The following is a 23,678-nucleotide window of genomic DNA, read 5'->3' on the forward strand; positions in this document are numbered from 1 at the left end:
GGGATATTGGATGGACCAATAGGATTTCTGTGAACAGTGGGGGGACTGTGGAATAGGCCAGGAGGATTGGAACAAGCAGTGAAATGACAAGACTGGCAGTGCAGATCTAGAATCCTCACTACACTCACACCATAAATAGAAAAGACACAAAACACCTTTGTGATATTAGAAGTGAGTTTTATTAATCACAAATAGAGTGGTTCTAAAATGAACAAAAAATAACCCAAGCAGGCCCCAAAAAGACATTCTGCTGCGTGTACATTTGGATCAGAGGATCAGGTACGCTGTATATCAGTCTTCCAGCAGAGCTGGATCACTGGAACGCAGCCATCCTTAAACTGAAAGACAGCACAGAGTGAACCTGCCAGTATAACCTCCACCATCACTGCCTGGAAACAGCCTGCAGACACACTCGCTCAGGACTCCCTGTCGAGTCAGTGCAGACCTGTGTAAAGATGCGATACAAGACTTCTTTGCTGTTTGTGAGCTTAACTGTCCATGAACTCTGGATTATAAACTTCACTTACATTTTGCAGAGTCCCAGCTCCTTTATCATTGAATGGGTCAGCTCTTAATTTCATCTTCCTTTCTTGTAGATTGGTGCCGTTCTTAACGCTACACAAGGTTGGTGTTTCCTGACACCAACTGTGCCCCCTCGTTTTTGTACAGGGTAAATGTTTAAACCCGGGATGTCGGACTCATTTTAAATCAGGGGTCACACTTTGGTCTTAAGTGGACCAGACTAGTAAAAATTCCCTTTCTGTAAATGTAAATAAGTGTAGCTGCACATTTAATCCCTGCAATATCTCAGTATACAAAAAAGAAGTGCAATTTCACCAGCACGTCTCAGTTTTACTACATGATAAAGAAATGCTGCTCTGTATAATAAAAACACATGCTAGCATGACTCTTTGGGCTTAAATTGTAAAAAAGCAAATGTGTAAAATGACAGAAAAAGTTCTGGTTGCTCATTGACCAGACTGTCCTGGAGAAGAGCAAGTTTTTGTTAATTCACAAAAAAATGTCCAGTTTTACTTACTTTACCATGGATACAGGCTTTTGTACTTTAGATAGTGGGAAAAAAGCAGTAACTTTTCTGTCATTTCATTATTTATTTATTACTTTGATGCAGTATGAAAGACTGTGGGAGAGGTCTTCACCCTTAGGACAAGCTGCAAAATTTATGAAAATACATTTAAAAGTCCGAAACGTGTGAAAGATGTCCAGCGGGCCGGTGTTATGACCCTGAGTATGACACCCCTGGTTTAAACAGTGTTGTGAAGACCTGAAACATTTCCCCGCCAGCACAGAGAAGAATAAATAACATACACAAAACAAAAAGAAAAAAGTCAGTACTGACTAAATTGGTCTTTCAAATTTTCTTTAGGGATTTTATTTTGAAATACCAATCAGTGTTAGAAAACCTGGATAAAGACATTATAAATAGGGCTGGGTATCGTCACTGATTTCTAGAATCGATTCAATTCCGATTCACAAGGTCCCGAATCGATTCGATCCACGATTCGATTTAATTCGATTCGATTCGATTTAAATCTGGGAAATTTTGACAGTCAGAAGTATAATTCAGATCAGAACATTTACATATTTTTGTATCTATAAAAAGGAAGCTGACACTCGCAAGACTTTATCCAAGGTGTGAGCATCACAGCAGATGCCTTTGTGTCAAAGTAGCTGAGGATAAAACACAGAAAAACATGAAGGTTTTCCTGGCCTGGGATTTTATAAAAATATTCTGCAGTACATCAAAAACGAAAGAAAACCATTAATTAATGAACATTACCTCTGACGTTACAGCGGTTTTATTAGACACACGGCTAAGCATTTTGCATTTTGAATAATATTAAAAAGTTTAAATTTGTTCAGTATTGAACAGCAGAAATGAGGTTTTCTTTTCGGAAGAATGTAAAAGGGAAAAAAACAGCGGCCGACAGCGCTGTAAACAACAGTAGACTTGTGCGTAACAAGCAAGCGAATAATGAAGAAAGCAAACTGTTTGAGAGGGGGGGGGGGGGGGGAGAGGGAGAGAGAGAGAGCTGCGCATCGCAATGGAAGCAAAACAGTAAAAGAGTGAATTCATGACGATGTTTATGTGAAGCGTTTGGATCTTCTTTTGCTGCTGGTTCGGTCAATATTGTTTGGAGAGAGATCAAACTAACAGCTTTAGAATCAGCGCATAAAGGGCGTGAACACAAAGCGCCGACCCGGATCAGCGAGCTGTCGGCTTTCAGCCCCGACTGTGAGAAAGGCGACATCTAACTGATTCTGATCCGCGGGTCGCGCTGTGTGTTTAAGTCTATGTGCAGAATCCCTGTACCTGCTCTCATTTACTGTTTGGTGGTTCTTGAAATTTTGTGAGATGTCACCAGAGATTCTGGCATTTCGGACAAAATAAATTTATATTAAAAAATCGATTCAGGATTTTAATGAATCGATTTTACGTTATCCAAGCCAGAATCGATTTTAATCGATGAATCGATTATAAAAACCCACCCCTAATTATAAACCAGAGCTCACAGAAACCGCCCTGCTGTGGGTTTCAATCTGTTTTTTTCTAATAGTGCTACATGTCTTTACTAAAAATAATTCCCACAATATAGAGGCACTATTATTTTTCACTTCAACGCATCTACAGCTCCAAATCTATGTAAAAAGCCATTTACAAATTTGCAGATATGTAGGGGAGTGGAGACTTTTGGTGTCATCATTCCTCTCAAACGCCGCGCTTGTGGTTAAAGAAAAGGAAAAACACGAAGCCGTGACTGCACGGCAGAAGCTAGAGGTGGGACCGTGCACGTGAAACCGCACTAGTCTGAAGCCTGAAGGCACTTAAGAGGAATGAACTATGCACAAATGACGAGGTGAAATGTCTGATTCTCACCACACTGTGCAACTGCAGCAGGACTCATTTGTGACCTTATTTGGGCTAATAGTACACTTCCACAGTGGAACACGTTAGATTCAGTGTTGATGTGCAAATGACCGGCAGATCGTCTCTACCACGACTGATAATTGGTTAACATTTGACCGCATTTCCTCTGTTGAAAACCTCGAGCACAGCTGAACAAGAGATTCTTCTTATCTGCATGAAGGTTACAGCCTTTAAAAGTCTGGTTAGAGAGCGAACACTGAGGGAGAGAACTGTTTGTTCTCAATGCTTTTAAAAGACTGCCTCAAGAAGCTCTTGCTCACGTGTTCTGAATGATCTGATAAAATGCTACCCTTCTTTCAGTCCTACAAATGGAAAGAGTTTCATATCGCCTCAAACGGGAGTTTTGAAAACATTTTTTCACTTTACATGATCTTGCGAAAGAGAAAAAACAAAACAAACAAAAAACACCAAATAGCTATTTACAATTAGTACAAGCGTTAACCCTCCAGACCCCCGACAGCCGAATCTCACTGTAACACTGCTGTCAGCTCAGTTCTGTTCACCATCAGCTTTGCTCAGAAAACTAAAAGGCTTCAACTGAAACCTGAAAGATTTATTTTTCTCTCCAATTAAAACATCCAGTCGCTAAACCCAGGAATAAACCAGATGCAGGTCTGTCGTCGTGTCATGTGTTTCGCTCTGTTCTCCACCCGGCTTCAAATCTTGCTGAAAGGTCTGAGACGCAGAGCTTTGAGCCTGAACAGGGTCTTTTATTCTGAATACTAAATCACCATGCTGAGTGACTGATAAGCGCAGAGTTGCTCCTGGGACTCTTCTAAAATGTGCTTTTGCACATCTGGTGAAATCAAACACACAGTTGTGAGTAAGCCACTGGCTCCGGTGGCTGTGTCACACAGCTGGAACACAAAGCAGCTGTGCCATGTGTAGAAGTTAACTCTGTAAAAAACGCTGTTCCAGCATGTGGTCTACCTCATGTTGTTGGGACTTTCAGTACCAGCTGAAGATTTAGTAGTTTAAATAACCCGCTAACAGCTTTGTCTTGATTATCAGCAGAAACTATTTTAAATACCATTTACTTTGTCAACAGTCCACAATCATTCTTGTCTATCTTCTTTCGGGGTCTGGAAGGTTAACATACAAACCCTGTATTAATATTACTATGATTAATATAGTGAAGAAATCTACACATGTATGACAGCTAAACTCGACAGCAACTTCAATATATACAAGATTAACAGCGAGCAGAGAAGGACACTTAAAATCAAGAAAACGCAGCACTGATCGTGTACAGTGTTTCACAGCATTTGACTGGCACTCTTCAAAGCATCTTACTAAGACTATCTACAAACATCAACATGGAAGTCTGTCATGACACAAGCTGGACAATCCCAGCCGACAAATTCAATATGTAAGACCGCCGATATGCTACTACGAGCCAATTTTCACTTGTTTCTTTCATCTGCAAAGGTGTAAATGCTTACAACTTTATGCAAAGGGGTTTGTGTTACATCATCTCTTTTAATCCCACCCCCAAAAACAAAAAAACCCCAAAACATGTTAGTCATTTACAAATACTTAAAAAAGTAAACCTTTATATATAGGCATTTTAAAATATATTCCATCAAAAATAGTCTGACAAATTTTAACAGTAGAAAAGAAATGTTATAGAAATGACAAAAGGTTTGAAACTGAATGCTGCCAGCAGACAGAGCTGTCATGATAGACTGACTGTTCTACTGGACACAACAAACACGTGACTCCTGCTCGCCGCCTGCTTTAGAGTTTAAAACCATGCAATCACTGTAACTGAAGAACGCCAGAATTTAGCAAAAGAACTCGGTTGAAGATAATAAAGTTAAATGAATCTCAGTCCCTATGCGCATACTATTTTTTTTTTTTTTTACACATTATTGTCATATGAAATCCCACCACATTTGGCAAGCTTGTGTAATTGGATTTCAGGCATGCTGAGAGCTCGGTGCACGAACTGCGGCAGCTCCGTGGTCGGACAGTGTGGAGGGCAGACCCGTGTGTCACAGCTTTCACTCAGCACAACAGCCCCCGTCGTCTTTTTCAGATCACAAACGATGACTTGTGTCGGAAATCCCCCTGCAGACAACACGCAGGAAACAACTCATCGTTATTACATTATCACACGGCGCCAGAGCGCCATTCTTTCCACGCTTCTCCTCTCAGTGTGTTTGCTTGTCTATTTGGCACAAATCGTAATGTCCAGGCTTTCTGCAAGTTCGCTTAACAGTTGAGATTTTTTGGACCTTTCTAGTGCTGCATAATAGAAAAACAACATTCTGCCAGCTGAGGGGAATTTAAGTGAGACAGGTGTCGGAAAACAAACTCTTTTAGTCGACTACGACATCAGCACTGCCTGCCGTGAAATGATGGCTCTCATTGTTCCCAGCAGACTCCCGTGTTCAGTGTTGCTGAGCCGATACCTCACACAGAATCTGAATTTAACTTTTCAAAGGTTCTTCAAAAAGTAATATGATGAGGGGCAGAGAGGCCCTGTTTTGTCTGTTACAGGCAGCAACACGATGCTAAGTATTTGGGTAGCTGTTGCTTTCAGACCTGTGCAGACCTGGAGACTAAATACAGCAGCGTAATCACTGCTGTCAGCATGCAGCACACTGTAGTTACAGTTACAGGCGAGTCCTTCAAATGAAAGCTTTGAGAAAGCAACCAAGTAGTAATACTTTCATTTCTTTTCTCCAATCTTTGAATTTAATTGAATTCTGTTTTCATAATGAATTAGTGACAGAAACAAAGTTTGTCTTTGGACACTTTTTTACTCACTTTCTGTCCGGTCTTTGTACCTGATCACTTTTATTGATACATGAATCATTCAATCATAAATATTAGCACCTAACTGGAGCAGTATAGCAGACTGCATTTTCACTTTATTTGCAATTGACGTTTAGCAACAAAATGCCTAAAAGTACAAATGGCCACACAGCCAGACTATCTACTAACCTCATCCTCCGTCCTGACGTAGTCCACTCCATCTCCTTTAGCTGGAACTTTGTAACTAAAACACACAAAGCACATCCGGTTTTTGGGCGACATGTGGAAGTGGTGCTGGTTACAGTTACATTAGTAGTCTGGAATCTTACTTGTTCCCCGTCTGCTGTTGGCTGGAGAAGTAGCCTTGTTTGTAAGCACAGCAGATGCCCACCGTTATACATAAGAGCACAACGACCACCACCAGCACTCCCAGGATGATCCCCACTATGTCAATATCATCTGTGGAGTTCAAATGCGAGTAAAAACTTAAACACTGACGTTTGGATTCCTTTCAACAAATCTAGTACTATCTGCATTCAATAAACACAACAGATTTATTTCCAAAGGAAACATGCATACTTACACACTTCCATCTTCTGGGGTGCACACTGAGTGTGCCCTGCATCATTCTTCGCTCGACAATAGTACTCGCCTGCGTCTTCTTTCCTGACTGAAATGAACTTCTGTGTGAGACAAAAGACAAACCTCTGCTTAATGCAAACTCCCTAAGTGAAGCTCATAGTCTTTTTTTATGCAGACGTTTTATTCTAATTAATATAATAGATAAATATAGGTGAGTGGAACTACGCACAGGCAGCTGTTACAGAGGGAAACAACTGTAGTGACCGTTACTGTGAGCAGAGGGGACAGACAGGTAGAGATTTGCATTGTGCAAATACAGAGACAGTGCCATGAGCATGTGAAGAGATGCAAGATAGGAAAATTAAACAGACTGCTGTCTGCTGCGCACTTTGGATTCAGCGAAGGACGGAGTTAAAGCTACATCTTACACATATATATATATAATATTCACCCTGGTCATACAAGTGAAACTTTACATTTAAAAATGACTGGGCGTCTTTTGGATCATCAGTGTGTGGTAACTGCACGGACATTCATGCCCCTCAAGTTATTCTAAACATTACACATTAAAATGATCAAATAAATGTAAACACACTGATATCAGTGATTTCAAAGTGAAGCGTAAAGTAAAATAAAAGCATCTGTTGAGTTTGTGCCCACCTCTCACACACACTTATAACGCTAAGAATAATTCTCAGACAAATTGTCATCTTCAAACAGTTACCGTCACCCATTTTCCAAGTGTTAAAAAAGCCTGAACGTCAAAGTACAGGTGTTAACATTGCAGGTGGATTAGGTGTCTAAATACATCGAGAGTGCAGGAAATGATCACGATGACGTGATCCAAACATTAAAAATCAAACTTGGACTGAATTTAAATACAACTGTTTAAGAGATTAAGGTATTTTAACCTGTAAATATTAGTAGAGCATTACAAAGAGTTTCAGTTCCAGCTTTTTAAAGAGAATAAAGCTGACACTCCCCTTCTGAACTATTTCACCAGTTCCAATCTCTGCATCAGTTGGCTGCCATTCCTCTCCCATGTGGAAATAGCAAAGGAGTGATTACTGTGTTTACAGGGAGCACTCTAAAAATAACGAGATAAGAACAGTAGAAAAAAACATTCCTTAAACCTCCTTAGTTTACAGCACTGTCGTCCAGTACGTTCACTTAAAGACAAACGGTGAGCGTGTGTCACATCTTCGCTGTGCTGTAAAGCAAGAGAGAATAGAGGAATGTGCAAACGAGGACAGCAGATTCCCCTCATGGCTCAAGCCCTCTCACGCCATCAACTGTCTCCCCAAAATATCTGCCTCCACCCCTCGGCGTCAGGCCACCGTCCCTGCTGCCCCGCCCTTGGCGCTCATATCTGCCCTTGTCCGAGCACACGCACACACGAGTACTAACCAGAGTTCCTGTTTCTGTACTGAGCGTGTATGAGGAGTTGAAGAACTTGACACTGGTCTTTGGGTCATCGGGGATCTCCTCCATGTTCTTGAACCACTGGTACCGAGATTTGGGGAAGCCCTCCTCCTCCACACAGCTCAGCTCAGCCGACTTCCCCAAAGGCACCGATTTCGGGACGCTGCACTTTGGCACAACTGGCTTCACTGTGGGGAAACAGAACATACGATGACTGTCGCTGTAGCGAGTGTTTGCACAGATGGGCTTTTCTGCTCTGTAAACAACGGGGAGAAATAAACCAACACAATCGACACGACGCTGCTGGCTTTATGACTCTGAAGGTTAATGTCACCCTGACCCTGATGTTTGACTGGACTGCCAGGATTGACAGGGAGTGGACGGGAACGTGATTTTCGCTCCATGCCAGAAAACGCCACCAAAACACGCGGCGCTTGCTTTCTTTAGCACTGCAATTCCGAGGAGATGCAGTTTCAGAGGTTTCCTTTTATAACCTAGAACACGCCTTTGCAGCTGGGCAGGTCTGGTCACAACGCATCCTCACATGTATGCCAAAGGGTTGGTGCAACCTACAACACGGTTTCATCTTACAGCATCCGACGTGCGAATCGTTGAGCGAGGTCTGTCCTTTTGAGGGCGCAATAATGACTTGCTTTCTGTGTTTAGAAGCATTTTCTGGCAGTTATCAGTAAGAGAGAGAGTGATCAGTGGCGCAGGCAGGTTAAAGTACCTCTTACAACCAGGTCAATCAGAATCTCATCAAAGGCCTTTTGGTCTTCTGCAGCAGTGACCTCACATCGATACTTGGCTGTGTCTGATCTCGTGGCGTTGGTTATCAGTAACGTGGCAGGTTCTCTGATCACTGCTCTGTTCTCAAGGTCACCTGCCAGAATAAAAACACAGCAAAGGTGAATATTTAAAAATATGTAACATATAGAAACTATTTACAGACTACTTCATGTATTACCATAGATCTTCTTGTCAAAGTAGACATAGCTTGGCCCCCCGCTTGTTATCTTCTTCCATTCAATTCTGGGATTGATTGTGGAAATAGACTCAATCACACATGATAGCTCAACTTCTGTAAGCAGAAACGGGAAGTGATACGAGGACATTAATTCAAGATCAATGACTGGTTTGTATTTTTTTTGAGGGTCGTCAGTCTCGAGCTCTTACTGTCAAACTCATTTGTCCACGGTGAGGCATTATTTGTCTTCAGCACGACTGCCAACACGCTCAGGTAGCCTGCAAAGCAAGATGAAGAAGGCAACATAACTCTCCAGACTGTCATGATACAATACCAGCTGATGCTGGGCTTGTTTTTAACACTCATCTTAAATTTCACTGACACAATAAAAGGGAACTTAAATGTCAATTCCTACAAAACTGTGATGATCTAAACATAGAGGCACTATTTGCCCTCGTTCTGTTAATATCTTCCCTTTTTAGCTGTATTGGTTAAACCACTGTGTGTGGGTGTGTGTGTGCTGTTTCTATGCACAGTGCGGGGAGGCATGTGCCCTTTTCAGGGAAACCTCACCAAACCAGTAGGTCAACAGCTTGCTGAGCCCTACTCTCTCCCTCTATCCTTGCTTCTACCTTCCCCTTCCTCTCTCTCTGAGCCCGATGCTGCCAGTGTTGGACTAAAAGTGCAAACAATGGGCCATGGATGAATCATCTCGACAGCCTTTGGTCAGCAAATTAATTCACACAAAGTCATTTCCATGTCAAAGTTAACTTACCAGCCTGCTCATCAACACTTGCAGGGAGATAAAATGATGGCCTGGCTCATGGATGCAGAGTCACCAATAATCTATTTTTACTAAATTTGTTTATTGAACAAACACTATCGAGATGCTGCAATCATATCTAGTACTCTGGCTCACAGTAAACAGGCTACATAGAGTCCAGACATACAGTTGTGGTTATATACTCTCATAGGCATGAATATCCTGGTAATTTGGGCTTTTAATGATTTCTTTGAATTGTTCTGTTTTCTTCCAGGATGGAATGATTATACAGCTTTAATGGCTTTAAAAAATAAGATTTGGTTGCACAGGTTTGAATTTATTTTGGATTTTCTCAAATATACAGAATGGCCAAAGTATACTTAAACAGAGGCTCAAATATAGGCCTACATCCCTACTAATATTTTGTTAAATGTCCCTCAGTATGTTGTAGCTTTTTTCTGGCCTAATTCTAGCTGGATATTTGGTCACTCTTCTTCGGCAGAATTGGTAGCACTCATTTAAATTGGTTGGTTTTCTGGTACGGACCTGGCTTTTAAGTGTAGTCCAGGCATTCTGGGAACTTAATGGTATCCATTCCAAAAGCAGTTTTGGGATTACTGTACAGCTGGAAGTCCCAGCTGTCACCAAGTTTCACCGGCACAAAACAGTTCCAAGGTATGATGCACAGTGTTGCTAGGTTTGAAATCCTCATCTTTATGGAGGATGTGGCTCAGCTCATAGAGTGGGTCATCTACTAGTCGGACGGGCGGTGGATTGATCGTTATATAAAAGTGCTTGGGTATAGATCAAAGTACTGTAAAAATGTGTGTGTGATTGGCTAAGTAGTAGTAGAAAGTGTGTGCAAACGTACATTGAAAGGTGCAACGTTACAACTTTATTAGACCACTTTTCACAAAAAACAAATATTTTACAAATCTGTTAAAAACTTGTGGAAAACTAAAAATGACTGCACTAACATGTTTTTCTACACAAATTTGAGCCGTCACGCACGACTTCTGTTATCTTGAAATCAAGATAACAATATTTAGACTTACTGCTTGTCTATTACAGCACGGCGAGGAAGCCAAATGCAGCTCCTGCTATTCTTTAAAACCTTTCCCCAGTCTCTCCACCCAATCCCCTGTTTAAAGTATTTTTAAACCCACACCTAAAAGTTGCAGAAAATATTTACAGTTGGTGCAGTCAGTTACTAATTAGTGGTGGAAAGGGTGTTGGGCCTCTCAATCAAAGAAACCTGCTCAAACAGGGATAACGTGACCTCCACCAGCTGTCATCTGGATGCACAGCAGTGTGTAGGGTCACCTGCTAAAGCAGACAGGATAAGCTGATTAGCCCACAGTCTTCCCGGAGATCATAACAAGACGACAGCTTGTTTTTAGCTGCTGACTGTTATAAAACCTTGTCAAAGAAACGGTTGCACCCATGTGTGACAATAAGCTTAATTCTAGGAGTCACGTTTTGTGCACCAGGCTCACACTGAGACTAAATATGGCTATTTTAGCATCGAGTACCGTTATAGGCTACTAATTTTGCATAGCCAGGCTACGCTCATCATATGAAATTTTACACAAAAACCAGGATGATAACAGACGGTTCTTTAATTAGAAAACACTGTTTCAAATACTCCTTCACTCACATATTTGAACTGCTAAGAAGGTCAACAGCAAGACTTTAAATTCAGCTTCAGGGCGCTGCTTTACAACTTACCCTGAACTCTTGGTGGCAAAGGAAGGGAAAAATAAAGCAGAAAAGATGTCAAATGCATGCAGACTCACATTCAAAGCTATTTGAAGGAAAATGTTCAGCAGTACAACGGCGCTCTGGACTGTAATAAATATTAAATAAATACAGAGACATATTTGATTTTTTTGCTTGTGTTACACAGCAACACAGAAGGCAAAGTTTGGTCCCAAGTGGGACAGAGTTGTCTTCACAACACCAAATGAAAAAAAGTTTCCTACAGCTCCAGAAAGTATGACTGAGAACTTCAACAAAGAGCAGCACAAGAGCAGAATTAGAGTATGCACTTTTTCACAGAAATGTGGTAATCCAGTGAAAGCATGTCGCCTCTTTAACTTGTACTCCACCGCGCTGCGCGCATAAAAAGGCTGTGCGCAGAGCAGAAATGCTTCCCAGCCTCCACAGTTACTGAGAGCTCCTCGTACCTGAGCTCGGCTCTTGTTATTTCATTTGATGAAGAATCACTGAAGGGTAATCTTTGCTTTACATGTGCAGTGCAACGATGACTGAATCCAGAGCTTCTTCATTCATGCATGCACTATATTTACTGACAAAAGTTTGTACACGTGATGGAATGCCACTGCTTAATTCTGGTTTTAAATTTCAACGGCACTGCAAACTGCATAACCTAATACTGAATCCAAGCATGCGAGAATGGCAAGAGTCCAAAATCTCTGACGATGGTGTGTTGTAATAAAACCAGAAGTTCTTTGTGAATGATTAAAATTAAGTTATTTAGTTCTACGACTTTCCATTAAACACAGCATTCAGTTTCATCTACAGTTAGAGAGAGGCAATGAAGTCCCCTCCATTCGCTGACCTCCTCCTTATTTCAGACAGTATTAGTGCAGATTAGGTTCCTAAGTGAGCTTGACGTAGAGATAAAAAGCTTGAGAGGTCTTCTGTGGAAACAGCTGTCCAAGAATGCATATTAAACCCCCACTCAAACAGGCTGGCCTCTAATATAACGTAGGGTAGAGACCCTCCAATAATACAGATAGACCCCCTATGAGCAACCAAACTGCTTCCTATCAGCAAGAACGTCACATGTTTTGACCCCAGAATAAAATAAAAGCCGAACAGTCCAACAACTGCTTTCTATCCTTTCAGCAAAGACTGCATCTTTCCCGGCTCTGTAACAGCGAGCCACAGCTGGACTGGCTAGCAAAGTATCAGGAACTGCTGACTGGATGTTATGAGAGCGGTGTTTCCCATCTCTGCTCCAGCCTGTCTGACACATCCTTCCCTGATCATGCCAAACTCATCCTGTCTGTCTTCTGCCATCCCTGAATAGCCTCTCAGGTCTTCTTCTGCTCTCCTGCATCAATAAAGCCAGTGATAATTAGTTAGTTAGAGGTTCAGGTCATCATCATGAAAATGGGACGCAACTCTTACTCTATGTGTTATAGCTAAGCAGTGCGTGACCGGGTCCGGGCGTAAGCTGGGTGTAATGTCAATTCTTAGCTTTTAAACCATGCAGGTGCTCAGTGACCTACATATGCAATTATTTTCTTTTTTGCTTCTTGGTTGGACACAGCTGTGAGAGATCAGGGAATCTGCAAATCTGCATCAAAGTTTTTTCTTTTAATCTTCCTTGCTGCCTCCATGATGGGTGCAGGGTTTTCTCTATAATCTTGGTGTAAAGCCCTCATAAACCCCACCCCAGGTTTTACATCACTGAATAATACAATAGGCACAGAGGAGTTGGTTATTCCTTGATAAAAAAAAAACAACCCTCCATTCTTTCAGTGGTTTCCCCTGGGACGCCGCGCTTGTTTCCTGTACCGCTGCTCTGTAAATCCGGCGAGATGAGGCCGGTATCATAAATAGAAAGATTCAATTAGGCAACCGGTGATATTCCCCGTGGAACATCTCTACCTCGTGCCCTTGGAGAATATTCCCACACCCTTTGGAAGCTCAAACATCAAAGTACGCACACCCAGTTTTGCATACTATCAACAGTTGCTGTTTGGAAAGTCTTCACCTGCTTGAGTTGCACTGATCCTCTCAGCCAACTCTGACTGTCTACAAGCAAATGGGACACCCAAGAAGCTTTTAATATTATATGTTATATGGAATCTTTAACAGAAAAGAAGGACCCTCCTCCTCCTTTCACAGCCTGTCACCAACCACTGACTTCTCCAAGACTGTATGATAAGCATTACTAACATTACTATAGTGTCACACATTTTCTGTTCTGCTTTAAAGACACCAAAGACTAGCTTTACAGCCTTTCCACACAGACGCAGGATGAGCACGTGCATTCAAACACGTGTAGAAGCACAGAATGGTTAAAAGAACATACATCAAATGTCGCATAGCTACTGTTACATGAACAACATGACCTACATACCGCTAATAGGTGTTCAGCATCTTGATTCCAATTTAAACATAGGTAAACAAGCTAACCAATGAAGTAAACAACAACATCACTACTGAAGAGTACGAGTGTGCGGTGGTGGAGAAATGAAGCATGTAAGTGACACGAGAACCAAACTCCTGTTCCCACAGTGTCCCCTCACAGCGACGCTGCCTTTTAATTTGCAGGCCTTTTGACGTTTTAACCAAATCTTGGTTAAAAATCACTGTTTACATGTTCGGCAAAGACATGTTTGCCTTTTTTCCCCTTTTTTGTCATGAAACTTTTTTTCTTGAATTGGATCAGCACAAATAAACTTTTTAAAAATAATTTCTAAAATTACAGAAATTACTTTATCATAATAAAGTCACGCACCAAGTGATGCTCCTTATGGCTCGGTCACGCTAGATTAAAAAGATGACCGCAACCTCCTGTTGACTAAGAAAAACTGATCGTTGTCTGGTTTTGATTTTTATTCATATTTGGTGGCTGATTTCAAGTAGTTGAAATGATTAACTCAACCACTGGGCGACCACCTTTGATTGCAGGGTGACTGCACAGGTCGCCTGGTGGGAGGTATCAAGCCTCCTAACGATCACGCTTGAAGATTGGTGAAATTTTGCAAACAGCTGCAGTCTCCTAATTTTTAAAAGAAGACAGACTGCCAGTACATTGCAATCAATCTGAGTCAGGCTATGCTGATGAGCTTAAGTTGTCTGCAATGCATCTCTTTGCAGTAAAGGACTTATATTCCAATATAAAAGCAAGGCCGTCCTGCAACTAGTCAATTTTTTTTCTCTCAGTCAGAGCTTCACATCTTTGAGGCTTCACATCTTTGAGGCTCTGGCTGAAGACTGAACTTTAGTAGTTAACATAAATTTCTGTATAATGTGAATTTGTGTGTGAGCATAAAGAGCAACAGACTTGTAACATGAAGAATTTTGCAGATTTCCTATTTCTAGACAGGCTGTACATGTTTGCCAACTTGTTTTATTTCTGTTTTATGACACATTAACGTTGCTTTAACTGACTGAGCGTGACAGACCTCCTCCCTTGGCAACAAGTTATTGCACATGGTCTAGTTTTGCCTAATGTGACTGTAGCATTAGAGAGCCAAATAAAGACATGCCCTTCACAATCAACACCGTGCAAAGACAGTTCTGATTCTGGCTTTACTGAAGCATCGCTTTAAGGAGTTTCTGTTGGAATTTCTTTGCAGAAAGCACCCAGTAACCCAGTTTATATTCTCATACAAACTGGGTTACTGGTTTTGGCACATGACCGGCACATTTGTGGTCAGTGTGCATAAAAGTTCAACGTAAGCTCCGAGCAGGATCAGGTCAAACCAGGGAAGAGTGACATTTTTAAAGTGTTGAAAGGAATAAAACATAAAACCACACCATGACATTTAGAGGACTGGGTTATACCGATGTCACCATAAGGGACAACTTACTACTAAAAGTAAAACAAACACAATACATACTATAGTCTGTAGTCACAGATTTGTGTTATTTTGCACCTTTACATTGTTATTTGTTATACAACTTCTATATAGTACCCAGTAGTTCTATGAGAGTTATAAAACTGTAAACAGTAATATTTCTCAGTCCATAGCTCTTTAAGCTATGGACTGAGAAATATTACTGTTTACAGTTTTATAACTCTCATATAGTTTTAAAGAGCTATGGAGTTTTATAACTCCATAGCTCTTTAAGCTATGGACTGAGACACTGGTGCCCTGACAGGAAGTAAGCACCAAGCTGAACAGTGTATTGCTGAATCTCTCTCATGTTGTGCATACTCTGCCCTGAGGAGATGCTAATTTCCATTTGATAAAAGTCTATGATTTCAGCTGGGACACAAAGCCTGACAAATTAATTCATAAGAGCATCGCATATTACCATAAGCTTCTTTCTCAGAGACGATTACAGCTCGATCCTAGACAAAGCATGCTCTGGTGCTCCAGTTCCCATAGCAATATTGCTGATATTTCCATAGTAACTGGATTCTGTTTCTTTCTTAGTCGCCGTCTCCCTCCCACCACCGACTGATGACCAGTGCTTGACAGGATCCCACCTGTTTTGGTAGCTGTGGGTGAAAGTGACTAAACAGATCTCAGAAACTTTCTTACAAGGGAAAGGTTTTAGGGCTGCTGGCACGAACCATGACCCCAGGTTGTATTGTCACAGCTGTGGCCATCCAACGGGGCTGGTGTGCCACATAAACCTTATCCCCAGCCACCGGTGTCTATGTGTGCTGGGAGCTCTGAAAAAACATGTGGACATTATAGAGGAATAACTCCTAAAATGTTGCATCGCTGTGTAATCTCATTGTTCGATCATTTGGGAAAACCAGTTTCTATCGACTGGAGAGAACCTATTTCTTTCAACAATCTTTCACTGACTGATGTCTGTTCCTCTGAGCAGGACATACAACAATGTGATACGACACGCGGCCTGTTTTTCTCCTGCCGAGCTTGTAATTTACATCAATATTCACTTAATCTACTGTATTACTGTCAGAGTTGTCTATGTGTGCTATACAGTCCTGTGTAAAACTAAGTACACCCAATAATTCAATAGCTTGTTGAACACCTTTGGGAGCAATAATTTGAAGTAATCATTTTCATTATGATGACGTGTCCATGGTGTACCCTGCCTCTCGCACTAGCACAGCTGGGATAGGCTGCAGTCCCCCCCACGACCCTGAAAAGCATAAGGGAAAGAGAATGGATGGATGGATGGATTTTCAGTATGACTTTATCAGCCTCTCAGTGGGAATTTTGGTCCGCCATTCTTCAGTTGTTTGAGGTTTGTCACCATTTGTTTATGTTTATATCTCATGGTCTCAGAATTTCAGTCAGGTTCCGGTTCGGACTGTGATTCGACCACTGCAACATGTTGATTCTTCTGATTTACAGCAATTCTGCTGTAGATTAGCTGGTTTGGTTCGGACCATTGTTCTGTTGCGTGACCTAATTTCAGCCAGGCTTTAGCTGTTGGACAGATGGCCTCATGTTTCACTCTAGAATACTTTGCTATACAGACGAGTTCATGGTGACTGGGAGGCACCCATGTCCCATCATCAGCCTCTCCCTCCTGTGTGTTGAGGATCTCGTGAGAATTAATGGATTTACGAATACAAAAAAATACCATCGGATTTTGATCTATAATACCATGTGGAAGTGTCTGATTGAAAATGATCCTAAACACACCACCAGTAAAATCATACATGGACAGAAGAACACACAGTGGAACGTGATCAGTCATGGACTGGCCTCCCCAGAGCTCAGACCACTCTGTGGATCCACTCTGTGACAGACTGGATCACTAACTTTACGTTATGTAATGTTGTTTGTAGAGCTGGGCGATAGAACGATAACGATATGTATCGCGATATAACTTTTACTCGATAGAGAAATTAAGCTATCGCGATAGACCTCGCCGCTCTTGTCCTCTTAAAAAAAAAAAAAAAAAAAAAAAGGTCAGCCAATCCAAATTAAGTAGCGCAGAGCCGAACCAATCACGGCCGCAGCGTCACGTCGCGTGACTTGTTACGTACAGCACAAGTGCCAAGCCGCACGTGTGTTTGTTTGGGAAGCAGCCAGCGGGTAATGGAGCCAGCGCGTAATGGAGGAAATGAGTGTGCCGACTAGAAAAATCAACCGAGCGTGACCGAAGAGAAAACAGATGATGGTTCCAACGCCGGAGAGATTGTCGAACGGAAGAGCCATAGAAGTTCCGTAGTGTGAAGGTATTTCGGCTATTTCAAGTCTGACAAAAAACAGAGTAGCGTGCACTGCAAATTGTGCCGAAAGCAAGTCTGGAAATACAATAAACTGGTGCATGCGTCACACTGCGCCACGTTATTGTTTCGGTGAAATGAATTTCTACAATACTGTTACTGTTAATTCTACTCTCTGCAGTGTTTAAATGCTTACATATACACACAGTTACTGTCCCTCCACACATACGACTCGGTTCTGCTTCTATGCCCCAGCTTTGTTTACTTTTGCCCGCCGAGGCTTCTAGACTTCTGATTGGCCAGTATTTCTGCACGGTTAGGAATCTAGCGCCACCTGCTGCTTTGGCATGTTCATAGCAGCGTTTTCCTTCATTTCTGCCTTTATTGTGTGGACGGGATTATTTTTTAAAACGAAAACGGAAAATCTCCGTTTTCAAAAATACCCGTGTACGCGTGGACGTAGCCTCAGTCTCTGACTGGAAGCGCTAATTCGTCATTCGGCTTTTGTCAGACTAAAGTAACTGTTAAAACTGTTTGAAAAGCTCAGCTATACAACAAGGAGAGATTGAGAATTTCCTTTTAGTTCTCAGTTTATTTGATATTGACAAAAGTTAGTCAGTTTTGTCTGTTCTTCTGTAAAACAAACTAAGATTTATTTTTAGAATTAATATTTTGTTTCTAAGTGGAATTGACAATTTAGTAGTCTGTTTCGTTTGTTCTATTTTGAAACTTAAACGCTTTAGCGGCTGCCTTTTGTGTAGTTTGCAATATTTGCCTTTATTTATCTGAAAAAGTCTCATGTTCCTTAAGTACATCTACCCTGTTGAACTTATTATGGGAAATAAATATTTAAATAAAAACAAGCTGCTGATTATTTCACATTTTACTTGTGAGCAACGGCACATTTAAATCTTACAAATATAGTTATTTGGCTTATATCGTGATAGATATCGTTATCGCCTGAAATGAAAAAAACATATCGTGATATGAAAAAATCTCATATCGCCCAGCTCTAGTTGTTTGGGTGATTTTATGTGCTTCTGGTAGGGTTCTGTGAAAAAAACACAAGCCAATTTAACAGATTGCTAGCAGGTAAGCTAAGATGCGCCACAGCATAGTGGTTTACACAACCGCCCAATAACAGGAGCTCCTTAGTTTGATCCCAGAAAGAGACACAAATGTGACAGGAAGGAAAAATCTGACAAATCAAATATGTTTTCATCCCAAGAGAGCTGCTCAAAGTAGTTTTAATTTCACATTTAAATGTGAAAGCTACAGCCAACAACTAACTTAGCTCTGTTAAACAATAAAATAGAATCTGCTCAGTAAATAACACTGAATACAATATTGCATTCATATGAACTCATCATTCTTCTTCATTATTTGTGCTAAGCTAGAATGTATTTTCACGTTTATCATATAGACATCCGAACAGTAAGAAACTAAGTTCCTTTACAGGACAGCACATAAATAGGCTGAACTGTTCCTTTAAGGTAAGGACTTTCCAGTATTTTGAATCAGCCCAGTTACAGTGGCTTGTACTGTGGCCAAGTGGCACTGAGCCTGCAGAATCATAATGTTCAGAGATGAAAGTGTCCAGGCCAAGAGTGTGTACAGAATGCTAAGCGGTCTGGACACAATCAGTTTTAATAAGCACAGGAGCAAACAGATGAAAGCAAAGAGCAGGAAGCGGAGGTGAGGGAGATGCATGCTTATCCATCTACGTTTGTGGGTATAGATTTAAAAAAAAAAAAAAGTTAACTTAAAAGCGTCGTCCTTATTTCCTAAAACGATGCATTTAAATCAAATAAAGCCAGGAATCCTGACGGTTACACTAAGTCACCCTCTAGCCTGCTCATCCTGGACTAAGAGCAATGTTTCAGACAAGCTTTTTATTTCCACCAACTATTCGACCCCTGGTGAATAAACTCATTCTGTCTGACTAAAAGTTCAAAGAGATTATATCTTTTCCAGGTGCACACAAACATGGTTTACTTTTCCCTACAAGGACTTGTATACTAATTTGTTCCGCATTTACATACGAGGCTGCTGCGAGCCATGGTCTACAAGTCCGACTAGGTCTCGTGTTGGTGAGCCCTCTGATCTAGGAGGGTCAAAGACTCGGCCTGAGCCAATGAGAGGACGGAGGGGGTGAGGAACGGGGAGGAACCGATGGTGTCACTGAATGCCTGGGAACCTGTCACTTTGTGTCAGTGTTAATGTCTACATCTGGCCTGCTCTCACTTTAACCTCAAGCTAAGTATGACTGGCTCACAGGACTGGGCCAGAGTGGAGGAAAAGCAACTTTTTCTCCTCCACCTTACAGTGCCTTTCACTTGCCACTATGGCAGTCACTGCAATGAATGCGCCGCATTAAGGGATTCAAGAACAGTTTAGGAAACATGGACACATTTAAGACGACTCACATTATCCTCACATTACCACCCTTTAAGTCTCTTTCAACTTTTAATAGCTTTTAGAAGACTCGGGTCTCACCTTTCAGTCTCTCATAAGAGAATCCCACCTGGCAAAATTAGTATTTAAAACTTCCAAGCAATGCTTACATTTGAGTGAAGGGTAAAAAAAACATCTTTTTTCCAGTCTTATAAAATCATCCTTGTAAAATCAGCATTTTACATTCTCTTTTCATCATTTCTAAGTCCCTAAGAGCAGAGGCATGTAGTGACTTTTACACAAAAGCAAGCAGAGACCCCTCCCAGACCCCTTCCTCTATTTAAGACACGTTAGATCAGATTAAAACACACCGTTTTGTGCTGCCTGTTTTTTATTCTCTTAAATATGCTGACAGTCTCCTGCACCTTGCTGAACTGTACATGGATGTCTTTCTGTTTTTGCACTTCTTCTTTGTTTAAGAACTGTAAAATATTAATACTTAGTCCTTTTTCATCACATGTTACACGGTACGTACATTTATGTGGGACTATACCACCAAAATATGAGATGTGCACTCCAGATTTTAGAGCTCTTTGTGAGCTCAACAGTTTTCGATTGAACTTGCGAATGCCGAATCTAAAACTTTCAACTTTTAAAAAAACACCTAGGTGTAATAGGACGTCTCAGAAATGGTCTTCTTAGACAGTTATGTTCCAGCAGAACTGCGAAAGACGTCAAATCAGTGCAAAATGGTTCGCTGGATTAGAAAGAAGCCTCGTACATCATGTCCTCTAAACAATCTGATAACACGCCTTTTCACTTTTCAAGGCTACTGAGAAGTCTACCAAATTGTCTTCTCAGCAACTTTTTGCTGGACCCATCTACATTGGATCAAATCTCATGGATTAAGCACGGCCCAATTTTCAGTGACTATTTTTGGACTAAATAAAGGCCACGACTGACTGACCACATTAAGCCGAGAAAACAACATCCATGGACGTCTGGTGCTTGGGGGAACTTAACTTTATCCATTTCCTATGCAGCCCTTTTGTTCCCATTAAAAACAGGATTTTTAGCCAGTGTGTCTATGATTTAACCTTCCTGATAAATTGCAGGAAAATATAAGCTGACACAAAGGTACTGACAACAGCACTGTACTTATTTCTCTCCTTTAAAGATATAAATCAGTCGTATAGAAAATGTCAAGATATATAACAGACTCATGATTCTGTAGAATAACCTGTCTAATGACTCATAATATTGTGTTTTTGTGTGTGTGTGTGTGTGTGTGTGTGTGTGTGTGTGTGTGTGTGTGTGTGTGTGTGTGCATCGAACCGAACCGAACCGTGAATTTTGTGTAGCGTTGCACCTCATATATACGGTACGCATATGTATCGAACAATACAAAATGTTTTATTTATTTGATCAACTTTTCTTCTGACGATGCTGTCTGTGTTGAGCGCTCAGTGGATCTGCGTTCGACTACTCCGCCTAGGCTGCACTGTAGGGCTGCTCGATTATGGCAAAAATGATAATCACGATTATTTTCACTGAAATTGAGATCTCGATTATTTGACGATATTTATTTAACCCTTTAAGACCTACCATAGAACCAAGTCCGCCAGAGCTTATATTATTTTTTTACATGTTGTAGTTCCATTTGTGGGAGCATTTCAAGTTGCTATACATCAATACAACTGTTATAGCCCATATTTTAATGATATGTATGCATTAAGTCCATAGTAACTACATTAATTGCAAAAAAAGTGCAATAAACTACAAAAAAATTGAAAATCGTTTTTGGTTTTTTTACATATATTTCTACTTGGAGAAATTTAAGAGGTTTATCCCTCAAAACTTTAAATACAAAAAAGTTGCAAAAAATAGTTTACAACAGCAGGAAATTTATTTTGAGTGTCTTCATAGTTTTATTTTGGAGATACAGCAATTTTTATATACTGCAGGAAAAACAAAAAAACAATCCTATGATGCAAATTTGCAAAGAAAACAGCATGTGCATAAAAAAATAAACTATTTCCAGCAGTGCAATTTGAGTTCTAAGCATCCCAGAAACTATTCAGAAAAGTAAACATGACTTATAAAAACACTAGTATAGGCTTTTAAGGCCTACAAGTAAAAAACTACATTTTCCGCGAAAATGGCGGACATGCGATAGTTCGCGCTGACATCTGTTTCAATGTGGGAAGTGTTACAAACAGCTGATCGGATCGGCAAAGCCTGTTTCTGGAATATTATGTTTTTGTTCCTGCAAGCACTTTTTATGCAATTTTTGCAAAGCTATATGTGGAAGGAAACCGTGACCTAGGACAAGCTGATGGCATAAGATGTAAGTACAACTCCTCTGGTTTCATATGCAAAAAAAAATATTGCGCTAGCTTACATGGTTCAGGTTCTACAGGGATTTAAAAATAGTTACACAAACTGGAGCGTGCCGCTCTGACCGCCTTTAAAGGGTTAACAATAACAATGTATTGAATAATGACTTTAAAAAATAATATAAAATAGTGTGCAAATACTGATAACAGTGCAAATGTTTGCAATATAAGAGATAAATGAAAAATGTAAACATCTTTGCTAAACATCAGCACTCTGAGAAGATGCAGCAGCAGATCTCAGAGAATGACTCGGCCTCTGTGTGGAAAGGTTTTAGGAATATCACAAACTACAAGCCTAAAACCCCCCACTCCACTGATGACTTGCTCTTTTGCTCTTAGCCAACACCCTTAACGACTTCTACTGCCGTTTTGACGAGCCATCAGGCAGCCTTCACACCTCCAACGGCCCCAACAATAGAGACACTTTGGACACTAATTCCCCCACCTCTCCCCCCTCCATAGAGCCATCACCACCTTCAAACCGTTCACCTACAACACCCCCCTCCTCACCCCACACAAAAGAGGATTTCACACCACCTCCTCCCACCACAACTCTTCATATTCATGAAGCAGATGTGAGGAAGCAGTTTAAGAACCTGAATGCTCGGAAAGCTCCCGGCCCAGACGGTGTGTCTCCTGCCACCCTCAGACACTGTGCAAACGAGCTGGCCCCAGTGTTTTCTGGCATTTTCAACTCCTCACTGCAGGCATGTCATGTGCCTGCCTGCTTCAAGTCCTCCACCATAATCCCTGTCCCCAAGAAACCTAGGATCACTGGACTAAATGACTACAGACCCGTGGCTCTGACATCTGTGGTCATGAAGTCTTTTGAGCGCCTAGTTCTCTCCCATCTCAGGACCCTCACGGCCCCCCTCCTGGACCCCCTGCAGTTTGCATATAGAGCCAACAGGTCTGTAGACGACGCCATCAACATGGCCCTATACTTCATCCTGCAGCATCTGGACTCCCCAGGAACCTACGCCAGGATCCTGTTTGTGGACTTCAGCTCTGCCTTCAACACCATCCTTCCAGACCATCTCCGAGACAAGCTTTCCCAGATGAATGTGCCTGATCCCATCTGCCGGTGGATCACTGACTTCCTGACGGACAGGAAGCAGCATGTGAGGCTGGGAAAGAATGTCTCGGACTCCCGGACCATCAGCACCGGCTCCCCTCTGGGCTGTGTTCTTTCTCCTCTGCTCTTCTCCCTGTACACCAACTGCTGCACCTCCACCCACCAGTCTGTCAAGCTAATCAAGTTTGCAGATGACACCACCGTTATTGGACTCATCTCGGACGGGGACGAGTCTGCCTACAGGAGGGAGGTTGAACGTCTGGTGTCCTGGTGCAGCCACAACAACCTGGTGCTGAATGCCCAGAAGACAGTGGAGATTATTGTGGACTTCAGGAAGCACACAGCCCCACTCCCCCCCATCATCCTGACTGACACCCCCATCACCTCTGTGGACTCATTCCGCTTCCTGGGTACCACCATCACCCAGGACCTGAAGTGGGAGCCCACCATCACCTCCGTCATCAAGAAAGCCCAGCAGAGGATGTACTTCCTGAGGCAGCTGAAG

The 23,678-nt window shown here is 41.6% G+C and overlaps 1 protein-coding gene across 1 annotated transcript in view; it reads right to left on the reverse strand.

The window, feature by feature from the left end:
• Positions 1 to 4,408: 4,408 nt before the first annotated feature.
• The window catches only part of jam3b (junctional adhesion molecule 3b), a 49,494-nt gene continuing 30,224 nt past the window's right edge, over positions 4,409 to 23,678 (reverse strand). Inside the window, exons 2-9 of the mRNA XM_086307885.1 lie at positions 8,891 to 8,959; positions 8,682 to 8,795; positions 8,445 to 8,597; positions 7,700 to 7,902; positions 6,294 to 6,393; positions 6,040 to 6,169; positions 5,900 to 5,954; positions 4,409 to 5,020 (exon numbers count right to left, since the gene is read on the reverse strand). Coding sequence (XP_086164011.1) covers positions 4,985 to 5,020; positions 5,900 to 5,954; positions 6,040 to 6,169; positions 6,294 to 6,393; positions 7,700 to 7,902; positions 8,445 to 8,597; positions 8,682 to 8,795; positions 8,891 to 8,959 — 860 coding nt within the window. The 3' untranslated portion in view covers positions 4,409 to 4,984. The remainder of the gene's footprint in view (positions 5,021 to 5,899; positions 5,955 to 6,039; positions 6,170 to 6,293; positions 6,394 to 7,699; positions 7,903 to 8,444; positions 8,598 to 8,681; positions 8,796 to 8,890; positions 8,960 to 23,678) is intronic.

Source organism: Aulonocara sp. 'chitande type north' Nkhata Bay, linkage group LG10 (genome assembly GCF_057382095.1).
Source record: "Aulonocara sp. 'chitande type north' Nkhata Bay isolate Kocher_YH1m ecotype deep benthic linkage group LG10, A_spYH_male_GT1.1, whole genome shotgun sequence".
NCBI lineage: Eukaryota > Metazoa > Chordata > Actinopteri > Cichliformes > Cichlidae > Aulonocara > Aulonocara sp. 'chitande type north' Nkhata Bay.